Here is an 18,244-nt window from a genome sequence, read left to right on the forward strand (position 1 = left end):
TCAATGTTTTAAATTGTTTATTTGCGGGGTTTTGTTCGTCAAGGATAAACGATTCTTTATTATTATTATTTTCTGAGCAATCGAAGCTGGGATTCGGCTAAGCATCGTTCAGATGTCAAGCCTGTCCAATGATGCTGAGCTCCTCCTGGTCGTGCCTTTCGTTCAACTCATTTGACAGGCGTTCCAGAAACTTGTTGAACTCGTGTCGCGTCTGCTCTCCGCCTTTACCGCCATCTTCGGTGTCGTCTATGTTCGTCGACACCCAAGTGATCCGGGCAAACAAGTGTGACAGTTGGGAAGGATTTCCTGCAGGGCGGTCGCTTGACTTTCGATGACAGAACACGACGCACTGGGAGTCCCTCACGCCTTGCGATTGAACGAAGTTGTTGTACCTGGATGGCAGAAATTACAACACTGCACTTAAGACTTCAGAACAAATGGCGCTCGCCCCTCGAAAATGCAGGCGCGCTTCAAAATGCGCCCGCAGAAAAATGCTTACCATACGTCAAGCGCCGTTGATACATTCTTTTGGTCCGAGGAATAGACGAATACAATGCCTTGTGTATCTTTAGCAAACGCGGGCCAACAGTTTTCATACCTGTAAGAGCACGTACGGCATAAGGAATTGCACATATGCAGGCAAAAATTAAAATCTATTAAATCAGTTTGGTGTATAGAAACGAGATGGCGCTTACGGCGGCGCGCCATTAAAGCCCCGCTACAGTGTACTAGTACACTGTAGCCCCGCGCCATCGCGCCATACCGGCGCGATGGCGACCGCGCACGAATACGAAACCATTACCGCTTCTACCGAACTTCTGTGCGATCACCTGTCGGAAATGCAACTGAGTTTTCGCTAACGCACTGTGCTCCATTAATGCTGGTTTGAATCATGTGGTTTGAATACGTGTGCAGTAGTTGGCTGCAAAAATAGTGAGTGGCATATTAAGGAATGATATATGTGGGGCCAAGTTCGCGGACCGCTGCTGCTATTGTCCGTACATGTTCCCAGCACTTCGAGATGTACGGCTTTCCTCGAGGATACCCAAATTTGTTTATCCGCTAGCGGTGTATTGCTAACCTTCAAAGAAAGGGCTTCAGCTCTGGTACGTCGGCAAGAGTGAGTATACCGCTTGTTAAACAATGAGAATGGGAGTAGCGCCGCTTTCTGTCATAGTAGGTTTCGCGCACAGTATCTACACACATCTAGTACCCCAACAAGCAAGAACACTCACACCTATACTTTCGCCAACGTGCCAAGAATAATTGAATGGGCGACCACTTGAATATATGCGCACTGTATACGCACAACGGTATTACACCGATAGCGCACGAATGGTCGAAGCTGAATGTTTCGTGACGGTCCACAAGCGAAAATACGCATTTGCTACAAGGTATAATGTGCAGAACAGCTACGTTTCAAGCCTTGTGTGCAGCAAGAACAGATCTAACGGAACTGATCACACCCGCGAGCGATTAGGCAGAAAATGATCAGATAACGGTGACCGCACCGAGGTTACTGAGTTAGAAACTTAACAAGCCGCTGCTTCGAAATATTTGCCAAATAAAGAACGAAGAGCAAAACACGCTAATCCTGATTCAATTCATGAGCGGAAAGTTTGGATAGCTTATTTAAAATACATATTTAGCCCCGCTTTTAGAGCAAGCGCCATACGCTTCTTCTTTCTGGGGGTTTACGTGCCAAAACCAGTTCTGATTATGAGGCACGCCGTAGTGGAGGGCTCCGGATTAATTTTGACCACCTGGGGTTCTTTAACGTGCACTACAACGCAAGCACACGGGCGTTTTTGCATTTCGCCTCCATCGAATTAAATGCGGCCGCCGCGGCCGGGATTAGCGCCATACGCTGATCGCGCCGTTTGGACGTAGCTTAATCAGCTCCAAAAGCGCCTTCACATGTTCTCTAAAGCTGTGGCCAAAGCTTCGTGTCGTCCACCCAGTCACCGTCTACGATATCTCCCGAAACAGAGGTTTTCTAAGCCGCGCCGGCGTCATACACTTCCATTGTAAACAAGGAGGCAACGGAGGTAGTTGAGGTAGAGTGTACTAGACCATTGTCTAGTCAATGCCTCCTTTACTAGTAAAAGAGGCACTATTGGTCTAGTACACTCTAGTTGAGGCAAGCAATGGACGCGTCACCACGTGATCAAACATGGCAGCGGCCACGGGATCGCCGCGAGAAGGATCACATCTCAAACATTAATTGGCATTAACCGAAATGTTTGTGGAACTGTTCGTTATAATAATTAAGTAATTTACAGTCCCTACACGTTACATATTGGTTCACCAGTGTGATCATAATTAACTGAGATGTAGCCTAGCTGCTAGAAAAGTAGGTTATTACTTTTGGTCTCCACTGCAGTCCCAAAGTTCAACCGGCGTCGTGGTTTGTCGGCCCTTCACTAAAATTTGTGGGCTCTCAAATTCCAAGATTCTGAAACAGAAATGTTTAAGAACTGTCAGTTTCGAACAACCAATCTTGTTCAAAGGGTTTATGAATTTTTAACGAGTCCTTTATGGAAGTACTACACGGGTATACATTTACCGCACGCCTTTTGTAGGTTGGTATTGCCCGGAAGAGTTTTCAGTTGCCTCGGCCAGGTAGTTGGAAATAGCCGTCTTTCCAGACTGGGGAAAAATAAAATAGCATGGCATGGTTGAAGTGTCGTTAACTTACAATAAAACAGAGTTTCTATGAAGTAAAGCGAGGGGGGGTACTGACGTTACCACGGGCAACACGGTGTCAACACAAGGCTGCATGCTTACCTGACAGGGTCCAATAACTATTATTTTCATAGTTTTTAGATAAATGTAGTATTCCAGCAGTCGATGCAGCCAGCTTCTACGGGAACTCTAATTCGCTCTCCTTAGAACGCAAGCAGAACTTGGCGAGAGTACCTTTTGACGGTGAGAAAGCTTTCCTCCGCACAAAAATTCGCGGACGAGCGGCCAAGCACGGAGTTTCGGAACCACGGTGGCCGGATCAAGTATTTGCTCGCGTCACATTTGTTTCCGACCGCCAGAGGAGCCACCATCGCGCCAATTTTCTTTTGATGTGTGTTGTATCTGCGTTGCGACTGCGTGTATTGTAGAGTTCATCGGCTTGCCGCAGTCGCCTCAGAAACACCACAAAAGGTAACTAACGCTTAAGGTAAAAAAATCGACGAGCTACCTACAGGTGTCGAGAACACAGCACGTATCGTACGAGGCGCGCGATACTGCGGCATTTTTCCGCCTCCATAGCAACGTCGTCTGGCTCTAGAGTACCGTGTTGGCGATTTCAAGCAGTCGCGGCTTCGAGAAAGTGTACTGCGGGTTTAGCCCTAATGGATATTGCCTGACAACAGTCGGGCTAGGGAAGGCGGTGGCAGGAAAGCTGTCAGACAGGTCGATTAGCGACTGCGCAACAGACTAGTCGAGGCGGCCAAACAGGAAAACTTTTTTCCGAGATCTGATCGGGAGCGATCATCCTTGACAGTTGCTGGTATTGTCAGGGCTCACGATGGGGCTAGCCGACTTCCAGTCGTCTAATTCGCTGCGAACTCCGTATATATTAGTGAAAGGATTACTTTTTAATACGATAAAAAACTGTCACCGCGGTTTGGGCATCTCTGACCAGTGGCCTGAACGCCCATTTCGACCGCCCGAGGGTTGAAGTTTGTCCCATCGTCGCGACCGTGCGCCAAGCATATGCGAGGTTTCGCTTCATAGTTTAGACGGGCCAGAGGGCGGTTGTTGCGGACGTAATGGAAACGTCGCTGGCGTCCAGGATTTCGGCGTGCGTTTATGATACCGAGGGCGTATCGCTTAGAAATAGGAAGAGGAAATACGCGACAAAAGGCTGAAAATGAGGTCACTAGTAAAGATCGGTCGAAATCCTAATGCGGCGCCCTCAAGGGCAGTTAAGGAGCTGCAGCACTGCTTTTTAGAGAATGCACCAAAGTAACTTAACGTCATTAAAATGTAGTGGCGAAATTCGGCAGCAGTCGCAAGTTGAGCATCACTAAGCTGGTAACGCACCTTACCTACGGGTTATCGTGGCCTTGAGGAATGCTAATTGAGTACTGATTAGTGCAGCTTACTTCCCCCTGCACCACGCATTAAAATAGCGGGAAAATAAGAAGCCCTGCACGATATAGAGTGCAAACACCATGCAGTTAATTGAGTGGCATGTTTTGCTTAATATTTGCTCTTAAGCTTCAAAAAGTGGTGTATAGGGTGTAGTGATCTGTCAGGGGCATTGCTGTAGTGTACTGGTCAACATCTGTACAGGACATTCGCTGTAAACCAAATGCCACTGTGTGTGACTAACTATACTTACTAGCTTTGTGCTGCATGTTTTAATGTCTATCCCAGGGCTTCTCTTGCTGGCTGCTGATGCGGTATTTAAGAAAAGGTGGGGCTTTTGCACAAGAGTGTAGGAGTTATATTGAGTTAAGACATTGCTTTTCAGAACAAGGGCATGCAATTAGGGAGGCACATTCCCCATTCCTCACAAGCATTCATGCAGCAGCTGAAGAACAAGAGAAGCACTCTAAATTGAGAGGGGAGAGGAATTCTATGCTCCGTCTCACACATAGCAGGCAGCACTGCGAAGTATCTCACCCGTCACATTAGCAACCAGTAACTAGTGCTGAACATATGAAAGATATAGGTACTCATCATGTAATTTGATGTATAATTATGTTTCATACCTTTATGTCGCAGAGTGCAGCGCAATTATTACATGGAAGGCGTCGCAGTTCTGTACCTATTTACCACCAACGAGCGGAGCATCAATTATCCATCCTTATTGCTTTGGTATAAATGCAATACATGAGCATAAAGAGGTCAGGCAAGTGTTTTTCTTTGGTTTGTTGATGAGAGAGTTGGCACTGGTAGGCAGCCCCACTTAGGGTATTTGATGGAAGTGTTTGTAGTGCGGTGAAGCACTTACAGTATCATTTATTGAGCTGGAAGTTTCGTAAAGAAATGGGAGTGGGCTGTTCAAAAAGCATCCTAGTTTACAGGCGTCCCAGCAGCCAAAATGAACTACAGGGTACCTCAGTGGCTACGTAGCCCACATCTGGCTTCTATTTAAAGTTTATAAAAACGTAATGAACGAAACGGTGTTTGCAAAGCTTCGGGTAGCATTCACCCCGAAGACAGCCAATGAATGGGATTGCTTGCCGACCTCTGTTGTCATTATTCTCAATGCTTCCACATTTAAATCTCCCATTGAAGATTATACTATGTACCAATCACTCATGCCATGTACTCCTTTTGTCTCTTTCACTACTCCCTTCTGTAACACCTTCGTTCGTTGAAGGTATTAGTATAAGACGTTGGCACGCCTTTCTCCCTCTCTTGTGCTACAGGTTCCCAACATATCTGAGGTGAGCCCGGGAGGCGGCGGCTGCCGGAAGCCAGCCAGGATGGCTTCCAAGCGGCCAGCCCCGCAAGAATCTCCCGGGGGTACCTCCTCGGGCCCTCCGGCAAAGAAGGTTCACTTTGAACCCTTCCGGATCGGACAGGTCTCCACACTGGTAAGGATGCCCTCTAGATACCGGCACTGCCTGTTACTAGTAACAGCACGCCTAGAGGCAGCGAGCAACAGATCACAAGGCCTCTTGTGTGTCTGTCCATACAACTGCAGACGTTGTAATGTCGCCTACGAGACCGGTGTGAAGAAGAGCACATAGCACTGGTGAGGAGACAGAAGTACTTCTCCTGGGACCTGGGCAGAGTTGCCTGCACCAGTGTTGCGAGTGGCTCTACAACGTCATTTGCGATAACTCCCTCAGTGAACAAAAGTATCGTCATCTTTTAAACTTACAGCCCCTCACCTGCTCTTCGTTGTTCTACCTTCTCCGTAGCTTGAGCTGCGCGTCTCCTCCTTTCTCTTGGGCTAGCGTCGTCACGCGGTACCCTCGGTCTTTATTTCTTCGTTTTTTGCATGGGCAAAAATGAGCTTTACTAAAAGGCTATTCAGCACCATTTCTGTTGCAGTGGTCTGCACGCATTTCGGCCCGTGCAGTATGGAGGGCCTCCGTCATGAACGTGCTGCCCGAAATGGCGCTCTTCCTGACGGCTCTTGCTGTCCATGATGAGTTGCCGTGCATGCGCTTGTAGGAAATGCTTTAGTAAAAGAAGCGATTTGTTTTGCATTACACACATGTAGCGCAAGCAATTCTAGTGTGTCTGAGTGACTGCATAAACTGCTACACTTGTGAGGTAAAAATGAAGCTCTAAAGACTCAGTGGATAATACAGACTTCTATTGCATGCTCTTCCCACTGATGCTACGTCGTTTGTGCATTTGTTTGTTTTCCGTGTTGGCGTATTTTGTTACTCGTTTAGGTAAAACCCCAGAAAGAAGAAGAGCAAAATTGCCTGCTGCAATTTGAGAGAGGATAATTACATTGTATTGATAATTTAAAGCTTGCTTTATACAAGGTTGTAGCTATGCCATGAGTAGTAACAAAGCAATTTCAGTTGAGATGTACCACTACGTGGAAATTTATTTATTTATTTAGTTATTTATATTGTACATATTGCAGTCCTATATGGGGCTATAGCAGGAGTGGGTTAGCAGGAGCAGATTAGCATAAAAAAGGCAAATACAGGTAAAAAAAAATAACATATTCTAAAGTCTCTCCTATGGTGACTAAAAACTCATTTAATGGCGGGGAACGAACAGTAGTAGACAATACATTAAACTTCAAACAAAGAAAAAATGAAGCCCGAGTTATGCAATTTTCTATCTGAGATTGTCCGCTACGTTGCAAGTGTTGCTGGTGCTACTGTTGAGGTGGATGCGCAAGAGAGTGAAGAACGAGTGCGGGGCGGCCGAGATGGGGCTACTTTTATTTATTGAGGGGCTTTTATTTAACACACGTTTTGTTTGACTCATGGGAGCTTTACTGTGATACAGTCAAATGCTTCAAACTGGGTTTGCTGTGTCACTCTCTCCGTCCTTTCCTGCCTTGCAGGAAAGCTAGCTTTATTATTAAGAGCAGAGTCTATTGTTCTTCCCAAGCAAACGATTGTTTGTCCAACTTTCGGACTGCATCATACTTCATTGTTTTTGAGTGTTCCTTGAAGATCCATACTGTATGCCTTAATTGTTGATGTCTTGTCTAATAACTTTGGTGCTAGTTTGCGTGGCATTAAGTTTAAGTATGTGCTGCTAGGCCCAGCCGGCAGTAAAACGCAAGGTGAAGTTTCAGTTTCAGAGCGTAGGCATGCTGCATACAGGTACTGGGCCATGCGAAGTTTTTGCTGACTCAAGCTCATAGATAAGTGCATGTAGGACTACATTTTGTGGCGCTTTTTAAGCCATTAAGGCAATGTGTCTACACTCACATTTTATAGTTTGCTATACGCCTCCACTTACAGTAATGCTGACCTTTCGGCATTCCAGAGGCATAAGCTACCAGTCTAGGTTAAGTTCATACTCTTCTTTAATGCCCCGTCAATGTTCCGAGTCCAGTGCCTGCCGCTTCTGCATTCTTCCCTGGAAATAGTGCAGCCCTCTTGTGCCATCAGTGATTGCATCTGTGACATGTGACGCTTGCTGCTGTCACCCCGCAGGAGGAGATGGACATGAAGACGCTGCAGTTCCAAAATCGCAAGCTGGCGCAGCGTCTCGAGCAGCGTGTGCGGCAAGAGAATGAGCTGCGGGCACGCGTGGAGCAGCTGGAGAAACGGCAAACATCCGACGAAGGGGTCCTCACAGTTGTTAACAGGTGACTCATTCTTTCTTTTAAATTTATGGCTACAACAGTCACTGCATCGTGCAAGAAGCTGTGGCACATCTTAAACAGTTTAAACACTAGCTGTTTGAAGTTCCTTGAACAAGTACGTATTCATTCAAATTATTGATAATGTCGCTACTGGCATTTTTACCAGAAACTTGGGCAACTGATCGGACTGGTGGGTTTAATGTGTCTTGTATACAGCACAAAGCAGGCAAAGAAGCACGCATAAGAAAGAGTGATGCCTTGCATTGTTACTATTCTATGCTTGTGTTCTTGTTTTCTGCTGTGTATGTGTAACTTAGCAGAAGCGAGAAAATAATGTTATCTTAATAATTATTGTTATATATATATATATATATATTTTTACATTCTCAGAGCCAGCAGTAAAGTTGCCTAGACTTTAAGCTATAAATTATATAGCTATAAGCTATAACTGATTGGTCTTAAAATGTTACAAGTTTTGCTGTCTACACTTTCCGCATTGTGCTAGCAGTGATGTGGTTCCCGCACCACACTGTGCCTTGATACTCATGCAGCCACATCGTGCTACATTGAGGCAAATTCTAGGTTGTTTGCATACCTGTCAACTCTCCCAAACTTTTCGTAAAGTTTATGAATTTGGGCTTTTCTATGATTTTAATAATATTGTGTAAAGTTTTTTTCGAAAAATACATTCTGCCCGCAAAAAAGTTTTTGAGGATGTTGAAGGATGGGGCGATGCAAGATTGAAAAATATGCATACAAAAAAGAAATTGCGGTGGTACCTGGTGTTGCCCTTTTGTGGCAGCACTAGACGGCATATCCTGGAAGGGTACTTGCTTTGAGTACCTGTTTATTCAAAGTAGCTCCTGAAGCAGGCGAAATCAGCAGCAGTAAAGTTGCTAAATAAGTCACTGTGATCTAAAAAACAATGTGTTGCTTGTCAGTATCTGTTGTTCAGAGTTAGCTGCTGCTTGTGTGCTGCGTCTAAATGTTAATAATGTGCAGACAAAGGGGGGGGGGGGGGGGGGGGCTATCCCGTACGAGGTGCGTGCTCAGGACAAAACTTTGATAAAATTCTTGCTATCATGAGTGTACCACGACAGCTGTGCTTGCCGAGAGCTTTTCTACTCGTACCGAGCATTTCAAGCTGCGCTCGACAGCAAGCAAAATACGCCTCCCTGTCATGCCTTGTCATGTCCGTGGGGTTTCGACAAATATTAAGGTTCACACTCAGGCAGGTATATGTTTGTGGCAAATAAAAAAAATTAAAATAGAAGCATGGATGTTTCTGCTCTTTTCAAATTGTGATTACTATAACGATGTACCCTCTGTGTCTGTGTTTTGGCAGGATGCTTGTGCATCCTTTGCATCACACATCTTGTGGCTTACAATGTTGCTGTGCTGCGAGGTTTGTTGAAATTAAGAGGTGTGCAGTCAAGCAACTCCGAATTAATAAGCATTTGACGCCATAGGATGGTGCCTGTGTTGCACAGGATGAGTAGCAATTTCATGTCGAGCTACTACATGTGATGCATCATGTACCGACATGATGAAATACATGCTCATGTTGGGCCACGTCCTCTCTGTGTCCCGAAGCTGGTGGCGGGGCACTTAACACTGGTGAACACTACAAGGCTGATCTGGCTTTGGCATCTGGTGCCATGCGCACCAGAATGGATTGGAATGTGCAGACCCTTTAGTCTCTTGCTGCTGCTTGTAATTGGGATGTCTGCTGTCCTCATCGTAGGCGTCCTTCTTTACTCTTCCCATTGCACTGTCTTGTGTTGTGGTACATTTGTGGTTGTCCTGTAATGAGTGGCCTCCTACACCCAGCCTCTTCCCGAGATGTGACACTGTGGGGGCCTCATGTGCGCAGGTACTGGAACCAGCTGAATGAGGACCTGCGGATCCTGCTGCAGCGCTTCGACTCAGAGGCGTGGGACGAGTCAGAGCAGCGTAATGAGGCTGAAGCAACCACGTCGTTCTTGGGCATGCTGCTGCACTGGGACCGCGAGGAACTCGACGAGAAACTCGCCCAACGAGTGCAGGTGTCGACACGTGCCGTTGCCAAGCTGCTGCAGGCCTTCGACCGCCTGGTACAGAGAAACCACAAGGTCATGCTGGCCCTTCAAGGGGAAGAACCCCCCGGTGCAGGTTAGTACTGCTCGTCTCCCTCCTGTCTGTTCTTGAAACCGGGGTGGGGAAGTCTTCACTGGGGGCTCGAACCCTACCACCTTCAGGCGCCAGTCAATTCTGTCCATTGAATTCTCAACATTTCTTGCATCTTCAGAATTGTGAAATGCATACAGGTGCAGAAAGGGTTAAGAATTTTGCGTTCTTCAGCTAGTTTCATCAAGTTGACAGAATGTGGACTCCGTATATTCGTTGGTTGGTGCCCTAATTAATGCTTGCTGCCTCTGTTGGTACATGGTTCGTCTAGGTCGACAGGACTAATCCAAACGATAATGCAACGTGGACATAGGGAGCGGTGACAAAAGCAGCGCCGTATATTCGTTGGTTGGTGCCCTAATTAATGCTTGCTGCCTCTGTTGGTACATGGTTCGTCTAGGTCGACAGGACTAATCCAAACGATAATGCAATGTGGACATAGGGAGCGGTGACAAAAGCAGCGCGCATTGAAAGGCCGAAAGCATCTGCGAAAACTGGCTTAATTAGCCACCGGAAGGTATGCAGATCATATTAGGTACATGTGTTCTTGCTCACATATTCATGTAGTTCAGAGCTTTCTGTCCATGCGCAAGTTTAAGCACAAAAGAGAACTTGGTACGCACGCCCACGGTAGTAATTGCCAACTAGTTGCCCGTGGAACCGAACACCAATTTAACAGCCATCAGTCTGACGTGTACACGTGATCTTGGGAACAATCACTGATGAGCCACTTGTACGAACATATTAGCGGCAAGTTTTCTGCAACAGTGGCCAGTGTCGAATTTTCGTCCCACAGCCAAACTGCCTGGGCCATTAGACCTAATCGGCACTGCTTTGTTGGGTGTTATCAACTAATGTTTGTGGGGTCTCACATGTGCTCTTGAGACAAAGGAACGACAACACAGTAGTGCAAACAATCAAAAGGGCATTTATTGCGCCTTTCATACACTAATGCACACTAGCCGAATTACAACCAATTGAACATTCACACGGGCGCGCGACAAATCAAGGAAATCCGACTCACCGCGACCCGATAGCGAGCGAATACGTTCGCCCCATGCTATGACACCATCGCCTAGTCGTTCACGTGTACAGTCACGCGAACGGTGGCGCGCTCGAACGATCCGTGTTCGTCCATACCGGTGTCCCGCTCTAAGCCTCGCGCGACGGTCGCGCGAAGCGGGCCGGCGCACGCGCGAAGCGTTCGTGCGTGTTCGTCGCCGATCCCAATCCAAAGAGAGAGCGCCTCCGACCTTTTTCTGCCAAGTGACCTCGCCGTTCGGTGGCGTTAGCATCACGACACTAACAACATCAGGGGACGCGTGAGCGAGCGCATCCCACAGTTATGTTGGTGCTGGAGCGGCACAGATCTATTAGCACGATCTAGTTGCACAATCTTTCCGTGGCCTCCCGATTCAGAATCTTGTAGGGTGGCAAAGACACTGTTTCCTTGGCCCTCCCGATTTCAGAATCTTTGATAGGTGGCAAATGACACTGAGTCCGAAAATGAAAAGGCGCCTGCTTGTTACCATCGCCTCTAAACGCGGTTTCATTTGTCTAAAGTCTAGTCAGGTGTAGCGATTCAAAGCATCGCTTATCTGTAGTTTTTTCTTAGTTGCTCTGTCAGCTGTGATGTTTTGATGATGGTAACATATTTTTTTAATTTGTCAAAAGTGTAGTCGGTTCACTATTGAATGTTGAGTAAAAGCCATTTGAATTTTTGTTTTGTGTGTTTACCAGAAATAAAAAATTGCAATTAGCAATCATGTTTGACCTTAGAAATCTGCTCCAAAACTCGCCTTTTGATGCTCCAAAGCTGCTCCAAAACCCCCTTTTATTGCTTCAAAGCTGCTCCAAAGCAGTACTTTTCCTGCTCCCTGAGCTGCTTCAAAAGGCTCAAGCCTGCTTCCACCCCTGAGATTGGCTTACGATAACCCACAAGGCCTACCTGGCCTAATATGGGTAAACCCTCCTGTATTTTGTAGAAAAACTGGAAAGCAAAACTCTACGCAATAAAAGGTTGCCATGAAACACAGATCCAAGCTGTTAGCCACAATCATATGAAATCAAGGACAGCATAGGGTAAATTACTTACTTTGTTTCCTTGCACAAAATTTGTGAGCATTAATCTTTTAGTTAAATGTTCTGACATGGGATATTCTATTCGATACTTGGCTTTTAATACGATTAGCACTCTTCACACGCTTTCCGGTGTCTATCTGCCTGTCTATCTGTCAGTCTACATCTCTAACTGTATTCCTGCCAACTTGGGTCACCGGGCAGTCCACGATCTAATGGCTAGAGCATTGGGCTGCTGTGCTGAGGGAACCAAGTTCGAAACCAACCGTCGGACCAACTTGGGTCACTGGTTATCGATGCTCGGTATGTACCGCTCTTCAATGAACCGACTTTCACGCCAACTTGGGTTTTTGGGGATGTGTCACTGGCTATGTGCCATTCTTCAATGAGCCTCTTTGACATAAATTTCGGTGAATGGGTTTGTGCCACTGGATATGGGGAACTCTTCAGTTACAAAAAGAAATTGAGAAGAATTCATCCGGAGTAGCGCGGAATCGAAGCCGCATCGTACATATTAACGCGATCGTGTCCGAATATGTATTCACGGGTGCCACGCGTAGACTTCGCGGTAGCACTGCTAGATGGAGTGGCGTGTCCAGAGGGAAGCGGGAAAGAACTCTGCTGCATACTCGCATCATACATGGTGCATCTCTGTGGCAGCAATGTGGTGTATTGCTTCAATGCTACTCGCATTAACGTCAACGTTCATCATGAGATGGGTGCTGCCGGAATTTTTGTTTCGATTTTGAATCTGAGAGAGAGAGAGAATAAACATCTTTATTAGGTAAATGAAGCTTTGGAGTCGTTATGTTGTCGGCACACCGTCTTTGTTGCATGTCGTTGTTCTCGGGCCTTCGTGGTTAGATTGTCATCATTCCACCGTCGTCGCTCTGTCGTCACCCCGTCCTCATCACTCCCGTCATGGTTCCATTTTCATCATTCTGCCGTTATCAATCTGTCATCAATTATTCATCATTATTCCATCGTCGTCATTCGAATGTCCTTCCATTGTCACTCCGTCGTTATTCCTTCACATGCAGTCGTTGGCATTGTCATGCAGCTGTGGTCACTCCATAGTCGTCATGCTGCGGTTGTCAGGACGCCATGGTTTCATCGGGATCATTCCGTCATCATTATAGCTTTGCAACCCCATTGCCGTAATTATCCACTACCCGCTACCAGAGGCAAGAATTAAAGAACTCTGCAACAGAGAGGTACACGAGAAGGTGGTAACATACGCCAGCCCCCTAGTGGTTGTGTGCTCCTAATGTGCATTTCTGTTGCCCTTAAATAAAGGCCATGGCTGCATTTAAACATTTGTGTCACTATGTTAAATTTGCTTAATCGCGTTGTGCTGGGACAGCATAGGGTAAATTACTTACTTTGTTTCCTTGCACAAAATTTGTGAGCATTAAATTTTTAGTTAAATGTTCTGACATGGGAACTTTTGGCCGGGGCTTTTCCCTTCTCTGCCGTGTAGTTTCCAGCGCGCTAGCAGAGACAAAAAGAGAGAGAAATCTTGGTATTGGTGCGATAGCGGCACTTATAGTTGATTCTAAAACCTTGGATTGCTCTTGTGTCATTAGCATTTTACTTGCATAAAATAACACTTCATTTATTTCATTTTCCGCAAGCATTTCGATCATTAGCGTTACATTTGCATTACATTTACTGTACCATTTGTGCAAACATCGCCAAAAGCTTCGCTTAAAGGGGCCCTGAAACACTTTTTTAAAGTTGTAAGCAAACATTGCCGATCTGTCGTAGAGGCAGCTGTGAACATGTGAGCGAAATATTACTGCACCGCATGCAACAGGCAACTTATCTTGTGTCAGAAAGCGAAAAGTCGCTTGCTCTCGCTTCCACAATGCTGTCATGCAGCTTCATGAAATGAAAATATATAAAATATATATGTTTGCGATTTCAAAAAGACATGAATATAATGTTATCTTTGCACTGCGCATAGCTACGTCAGCTGCGGGTGGCCCCCAAGATGGCAGTAGCGTGCTGCATAGTGTAGGCTACCACGGGGTGCCGCAACACTCAACTTTTGGCCGGGGCTTTTCCCTTCTCTGCCGTGTAGTTTCCAGCGCGCTAGCAGAGACAAAAAGAGAGAGAAAGCTTGGTATTGGTGCGATAGCTGCATTTATAGTTGATTCTAAAACTTTTTGCGCCATTAGATTTGGGAGACCACGTCCTTTGAGGCCATTCTAGGATTAGTTAGAAAAATGTTGCAGGACCTCCCCAATTCCTACATGAGCATGAGATCCGTTGATTTTTTTTTTTTTTTCACATGCCCATTGCTGATGTATTGTGGCAGCAAATCTTTTGCAAATATTTTGCAACTGCGAATGTGGCGTGCAAAGATCCGGGAGGAGATTTGCTGGTACTGGAATAAGAAATTGAAGATGGTGCTGGCACGGGCAGGCGTGTATTGCATGGAAGCTGCTGCGGCGAGCGACTACTGTTCTCGATCGCGTGCCCCTTGCGCCTTTTTTTTTTTTGTTTACATGGAATCTAGCAGCCAGAATGTGGACCATGCAATCACAGTTTGGTGATTCACTAAACGTTGGTGTCAAAATATTGTCTTTTCCGGGAATGTATGAGCCAGTAAAGAAGCATAACTGTATTGGTTCATTTTTTGTGCTCTCAAACAGAAACATTGGCACTGGGAAATCGCATGGGCGAGGTTCTACTGTGCTGACTGATTAAAAAAACTCGTAACTGTATTGGGTTATTACGGATGACAACAGGTCAACACATTCGTTGTAAACATTCCCTTTATTACTGCACTCTGCGACTCTTCCACCACGCTGTCAGTGTGCTGTCCATCCACACGCACTTCGCGCCACCCACCTCTTCCTTCCTCTCTCGCCACCACACTCACACCACCTGGTCCTTTCCCTGGCAACTACAGTAAACTGCGCACGCGCCCCCAGAGAACTGCGCCTTGCCTCGCCTCACTTGGAGCTTCCGGTCCGCTTACGCCGCACTCTCTCCTCACGGGGTCATTCTTTTGTGCTCTCGATCGCAAACGTTGGCGCCAGGAAATCGTACAAAACGGGATCGTATCAACGAGGTTCTCCTGTACTTGTGAATTTTGAAGTGGATAATTTCTGTGCGTGTAGTTGATTGACAGACTCAACAATACTTTCTCCTTTTATTTGAATGTAGACGGGGAGCCAGTGATGGACACTGGTCCAGTGCCAGACCTGAACGAGGCAGTACGGCAAGCCAACGTAGAGCTGCAGACGGAGAACAAGAATCTCCACGCGCTCGTCACGTCATTGCACGAGAAGAACCACAAGCTCACCCTCAAGGTTGGTAACACCTCTGCTCTTTTTCCCATTGGCTTTTATGCCGGCAGTGTTCTAGAATATTGAAAATTTAGTGTGGTATGCTACACGTACACGTTTTACTTCACTTCGAGCAGATGGCAACTGCAGTGGAGGGGCATAGGGTTGTTAAAACTAGTACCTTGCATCTCTCACTCTGTGATTGTTAACATAACATAGTTCAAATGATCACTCTTTTCGTCGATGCTCGTACTGCTGAAAGAAATGACACTTGCTGGCAAAAAGAAGGCGTTCGTTATGCTTGCACACAGTATTCCAACAAGCCATTTCTCCCCACGGAGACCGTGTTATGCTACCCACTCCTGCGTGTATCTGAAGTATGAACTCCCGGGTGTACCAATGTTCTGCTTTATTTGTAGCAAAATGAATGCACTATGCACATATAAGTTCAGGCTTCCACTGCATTTTCAATTATTAATTTAACCTTCCGGTGCAGTACCAAAGTTTGCAAAGGCAAGCCACTGTACACAGCCCTTGTAATGGCATGGCATGCACATTTTGCTCCAACTTGCTTCACTTAATCCTTGCCAGCTATTAGGGAACAGCTTTTGCAGGTGTCTAAATCAGACGAGCCCTGACGAGGGATGCTCATCTGCGTCTCTTGGTCTATTCTAATCACGTTCTGCCTGTGAAGGGACTCTTGGCATAACAGTGGTGTTTTTTTTTATGGTGTCCAGGTCGAGGTTAAGGTAAGAATTCTACTCCAATTCTTTTTCTTTTCGCACTATGCCAGTTGTCCAAGCGGTGCTCCAACTACTACTGTATTTACTCGATTGTAAGGTCGCCGTGATTGTAACGCGAGGGTTCCAGTCACGCGAGAAAAAAAAAAAAATTAAAGCCGCACATGTAGTGCGCGAAGAACAGAAAGACAAATGGCACTTTTATTCAAGCAATCAATTCTGAAACAAGTTTTCTTCATTTATCTTCGTCTGAGCAGGAGGTGGAGATTCCGTTAGGCAGTGTTCTCAGGTGATCACTTTCGGCGATAGTTTCACTATCATGAAATTTCGAGCGACTCGGCACCAAAAGCGTCCCCGAAAAGTGCTTCTGGCACTGTGCCAAGCTTGCTATCAGTGCCAAGAGCACTGTTGGCCGTTTACTTCGAGAGGTTCGGTGCTGGGACGAGCCAAGTCTCGTGAAAGTGAAACTATCTCCGAAAGTGATCGCCCGAGAATCAAGTCACCTGTGCCGTCGAGCTCGTTTGTGATTAAGTACGTCATAAAAGACCACACAACCATTTCATTCGGGGACAGTACCAGGCCACTACGAGGTCCAGAGAGTCCATTCGAACGGCTTTGCATTTAAAGAGGGCCTCCCGCTGGTCCCACCATTGTGAATCGACTCATTGACATCGAGCCGCCGAGCTGTGCCAGAGTTTCCCAGCTCCTCAGTCATCGAAACTGCTGCTCGTTATTCGAATGTAATGTGAGGGTTGAGTTCAAGCAAAAAAAATTATGCCAGAAACTCGAATTACAATCAAGTAAATACAGTATGTTGTCACTGCAATTGGCCAATTGTGAGCAGCAGATGATGCGAGAGGAATAGAATCGATTGAAAGGGATCCTTACATTATATACATCGTCCTCGCTTCGTCCAGAGGGCACTTCGTGACTGCATTGCTTTGTTTGCAATGATGTTGTGCAGTTGTCGGAGCACCAGGACCAGGTGGACTCGCTGCAGACCAAGAATGACGAATTGCGCAACAGAGTGGAAGAGCTCGAGTATGAGCTGAGCAAGGTGCGTGCGCGTGAGGAGAAGCTCGACTGTAACCTGGCCGACTGCCTGCAGCGCATCAAGAGCTTCCAGGTCAGTGGGAGAGGGCCCTGGGCTCATTCTGATCTCTTAAATCTCTAAATTAAATCTCTAAATGTTCTCTTAAAATTTTTAGAACTTTTTTTGTCTTCGTTATGGCCAACCGACAGATGTTTTTAAGTATCTGAACTTGCCCTCCCTTCCCCGCATACTCCCTTCCTGATGCACGCCTTAGTGTTTTGTGAGCTTGAAAATAGTCCTGTACAGTGATACCTCGTTACTACAAACACCACATTAACAAACATTTCAGAAATCCCCTGCTGACTGCTTATAGTTTCAATCTAAAAATATTTCAATACTATGAACTTCAGAATACCGAACTTTTCAGAATAATGATCATTATTCAGTTTCCGGGTCATGTTAATGACGCCTCAGTACTACGAACTAATGTTCAGAAATCTGGGGATTCTTAAGATTTCCGTTTACCCTTTATGGCAGCCGGAACAGTAGGCTAGCTGACAACAAGGCACAGAAAGTGAACGCCGTGGCAAATGAATTCGGAAAACCCAAGGCCACACCGGAGGAAAAACACGCCAGAAGAGGCCTTTTTTTTTTTCTTTCTTTTTTTTCTTTTTTTCTTATGCGGAAGCGACGACACACCAGGTTTTGTGGGCACAGGCTCCGTCCAAACAAGTGTTGCCTAGCAACTGAGGCATGTCTCTTCTTTCTTTCGCGCTTCCTTCTGCGGCCGTACCAGCTACGCGCATGAAGAAGTGTAACCTCTGTGCTCGTGAGGATGCCACACAGTCGCATTTTCCAGATGGTGTGGTTTACATGCGCTTGCACTTTGGAATAGTTCAGGTGTCCGCTTCAAGCAAGTTGCATTGTCCATGGCAAGGAATGTGAAAAACAAACAAAGAGACAATACGCTTTACAGGCGACGTGGAGATTTTTCATTGTCAGCGGCTTTCTTGGTGTCAGCGTCTCTTTTGCGTGCTCCACTCTATATACGGGGATGCATGCTGACGGAATCTATGGAAAATCGTCACAGCATGGGCCGAGAGCCAACAGCGACGTTTTTGTGGATAGCACGTACGGTGACAACTGATGGGTTGATTGGCAAAATGGTTAATTTTGGGGCTTTCAC

At 46.2% G+C, this 18,244-nt stretch overlaps 2 protein-coding genes across 3 annotated transcripts in view; one reads left to right on the plus strand and one right to left on the minus strand.

The window, feature by feature from the left end:
• Positions 1-16: 16 nt before the first annotated feature.
• On the minus strand, positions 17-2,976 carry LOC119446028 (intraflagellar transport protein 22 homolog). The gene is made up of 5 exons (XM_037710336.2): positions 2,788-2,976; positions 2,567-2,649; positions 2,366-2,455; positions 500-598; positions 17-392 (listed from the first exon to the last, which is right to left on the minus strand). Exons 1-5 carry the CDS (start codon positions 2,815-2,817, stop codon positions 116-118), a joined length of 579 nt encoding a protein of 192 aa, XP_037566264.1. The 5' UTR covers positions 2,818-2,976; the 3' UTR covers positions 17-115.
• Positions 2,977-3,039: 63 nt separating this feature from the next.
• LOC119446027 (E3 ubiquitin-protein ligase Bre1) overlaps positions 3,040-18,244 on the plus strand; it is a 35,427-nt gene continuing 20,222 nt past the window's right edge. For both annotated transcript variants that reach the window (XM_049663825.1, XM_049663826.1), the window contains exons 1-7: positions 3,040-3,156; positions 4,729-4,855; positions 5,379-5,546; positions 7,593-7,747; positions 9,618-9,895; positions 15,164-15,309; positions 16,990-17,151. In XM_049663825.1, the coding sequence (XP_049519782.1) occupies positions 5,436-5,546; positions 7,593-7,747; positions 9,618-9,895; positions 15,164-15,309; positions 16,990-17,151 (852 nt within the window). In that variant the 5' untranslated portion in view covers positions 3,040-3,156; positions 4,729-4,855; positions 5,379-5,435. The remainder of the gene's footprint in view (positions 3,157-4,728; positions 4,856-5,378; positions 5,547-7,592; positions 7,748-9,617; positions 9,896-15,163; positions 15,310-16,989; positions 17,152-18,244) is intronic.

This window comes from Dermacentor silvarum, chromosome 3 (genome assembly GCF_013339745.2).
Source record: "Dermacentor silvarum isolate Dsil-2018 chromosome 3, BIME_Dsil_1.4, whole genome shotgun sequence".
Taxonomy (NCBI): Eukaryota; Metazoa; Arthropoda; class Arachnida; order Ixodida; family Ixodidae; genus Dermacentor; species Dermacentor silvarum.

Excerpts from the sequence above, each read along its gene's own strand:
- LOC119446028 (XM_037710336.2), bottom strand. The coding sequence starts at position 2,817 with ATGAAAATAATAGTTATTGGACCCTGTCAG. Across the intron at positions 2,650-2,787 it reads TAGTTATTGGACCCTGTCAG|TCTGGAAAGACGGCTATTTC; the intron begins GTAAGCATGCAG and ends ATTTTTCCCCAG. Across the intron at positions 2,456-2,566 it reads CAACCTACAAAAGGCGTGCG|AATCTTGGAATTTGAGAGCC; the intron begins GTAAATGTATAC and ends TTTCTGTTTCAG.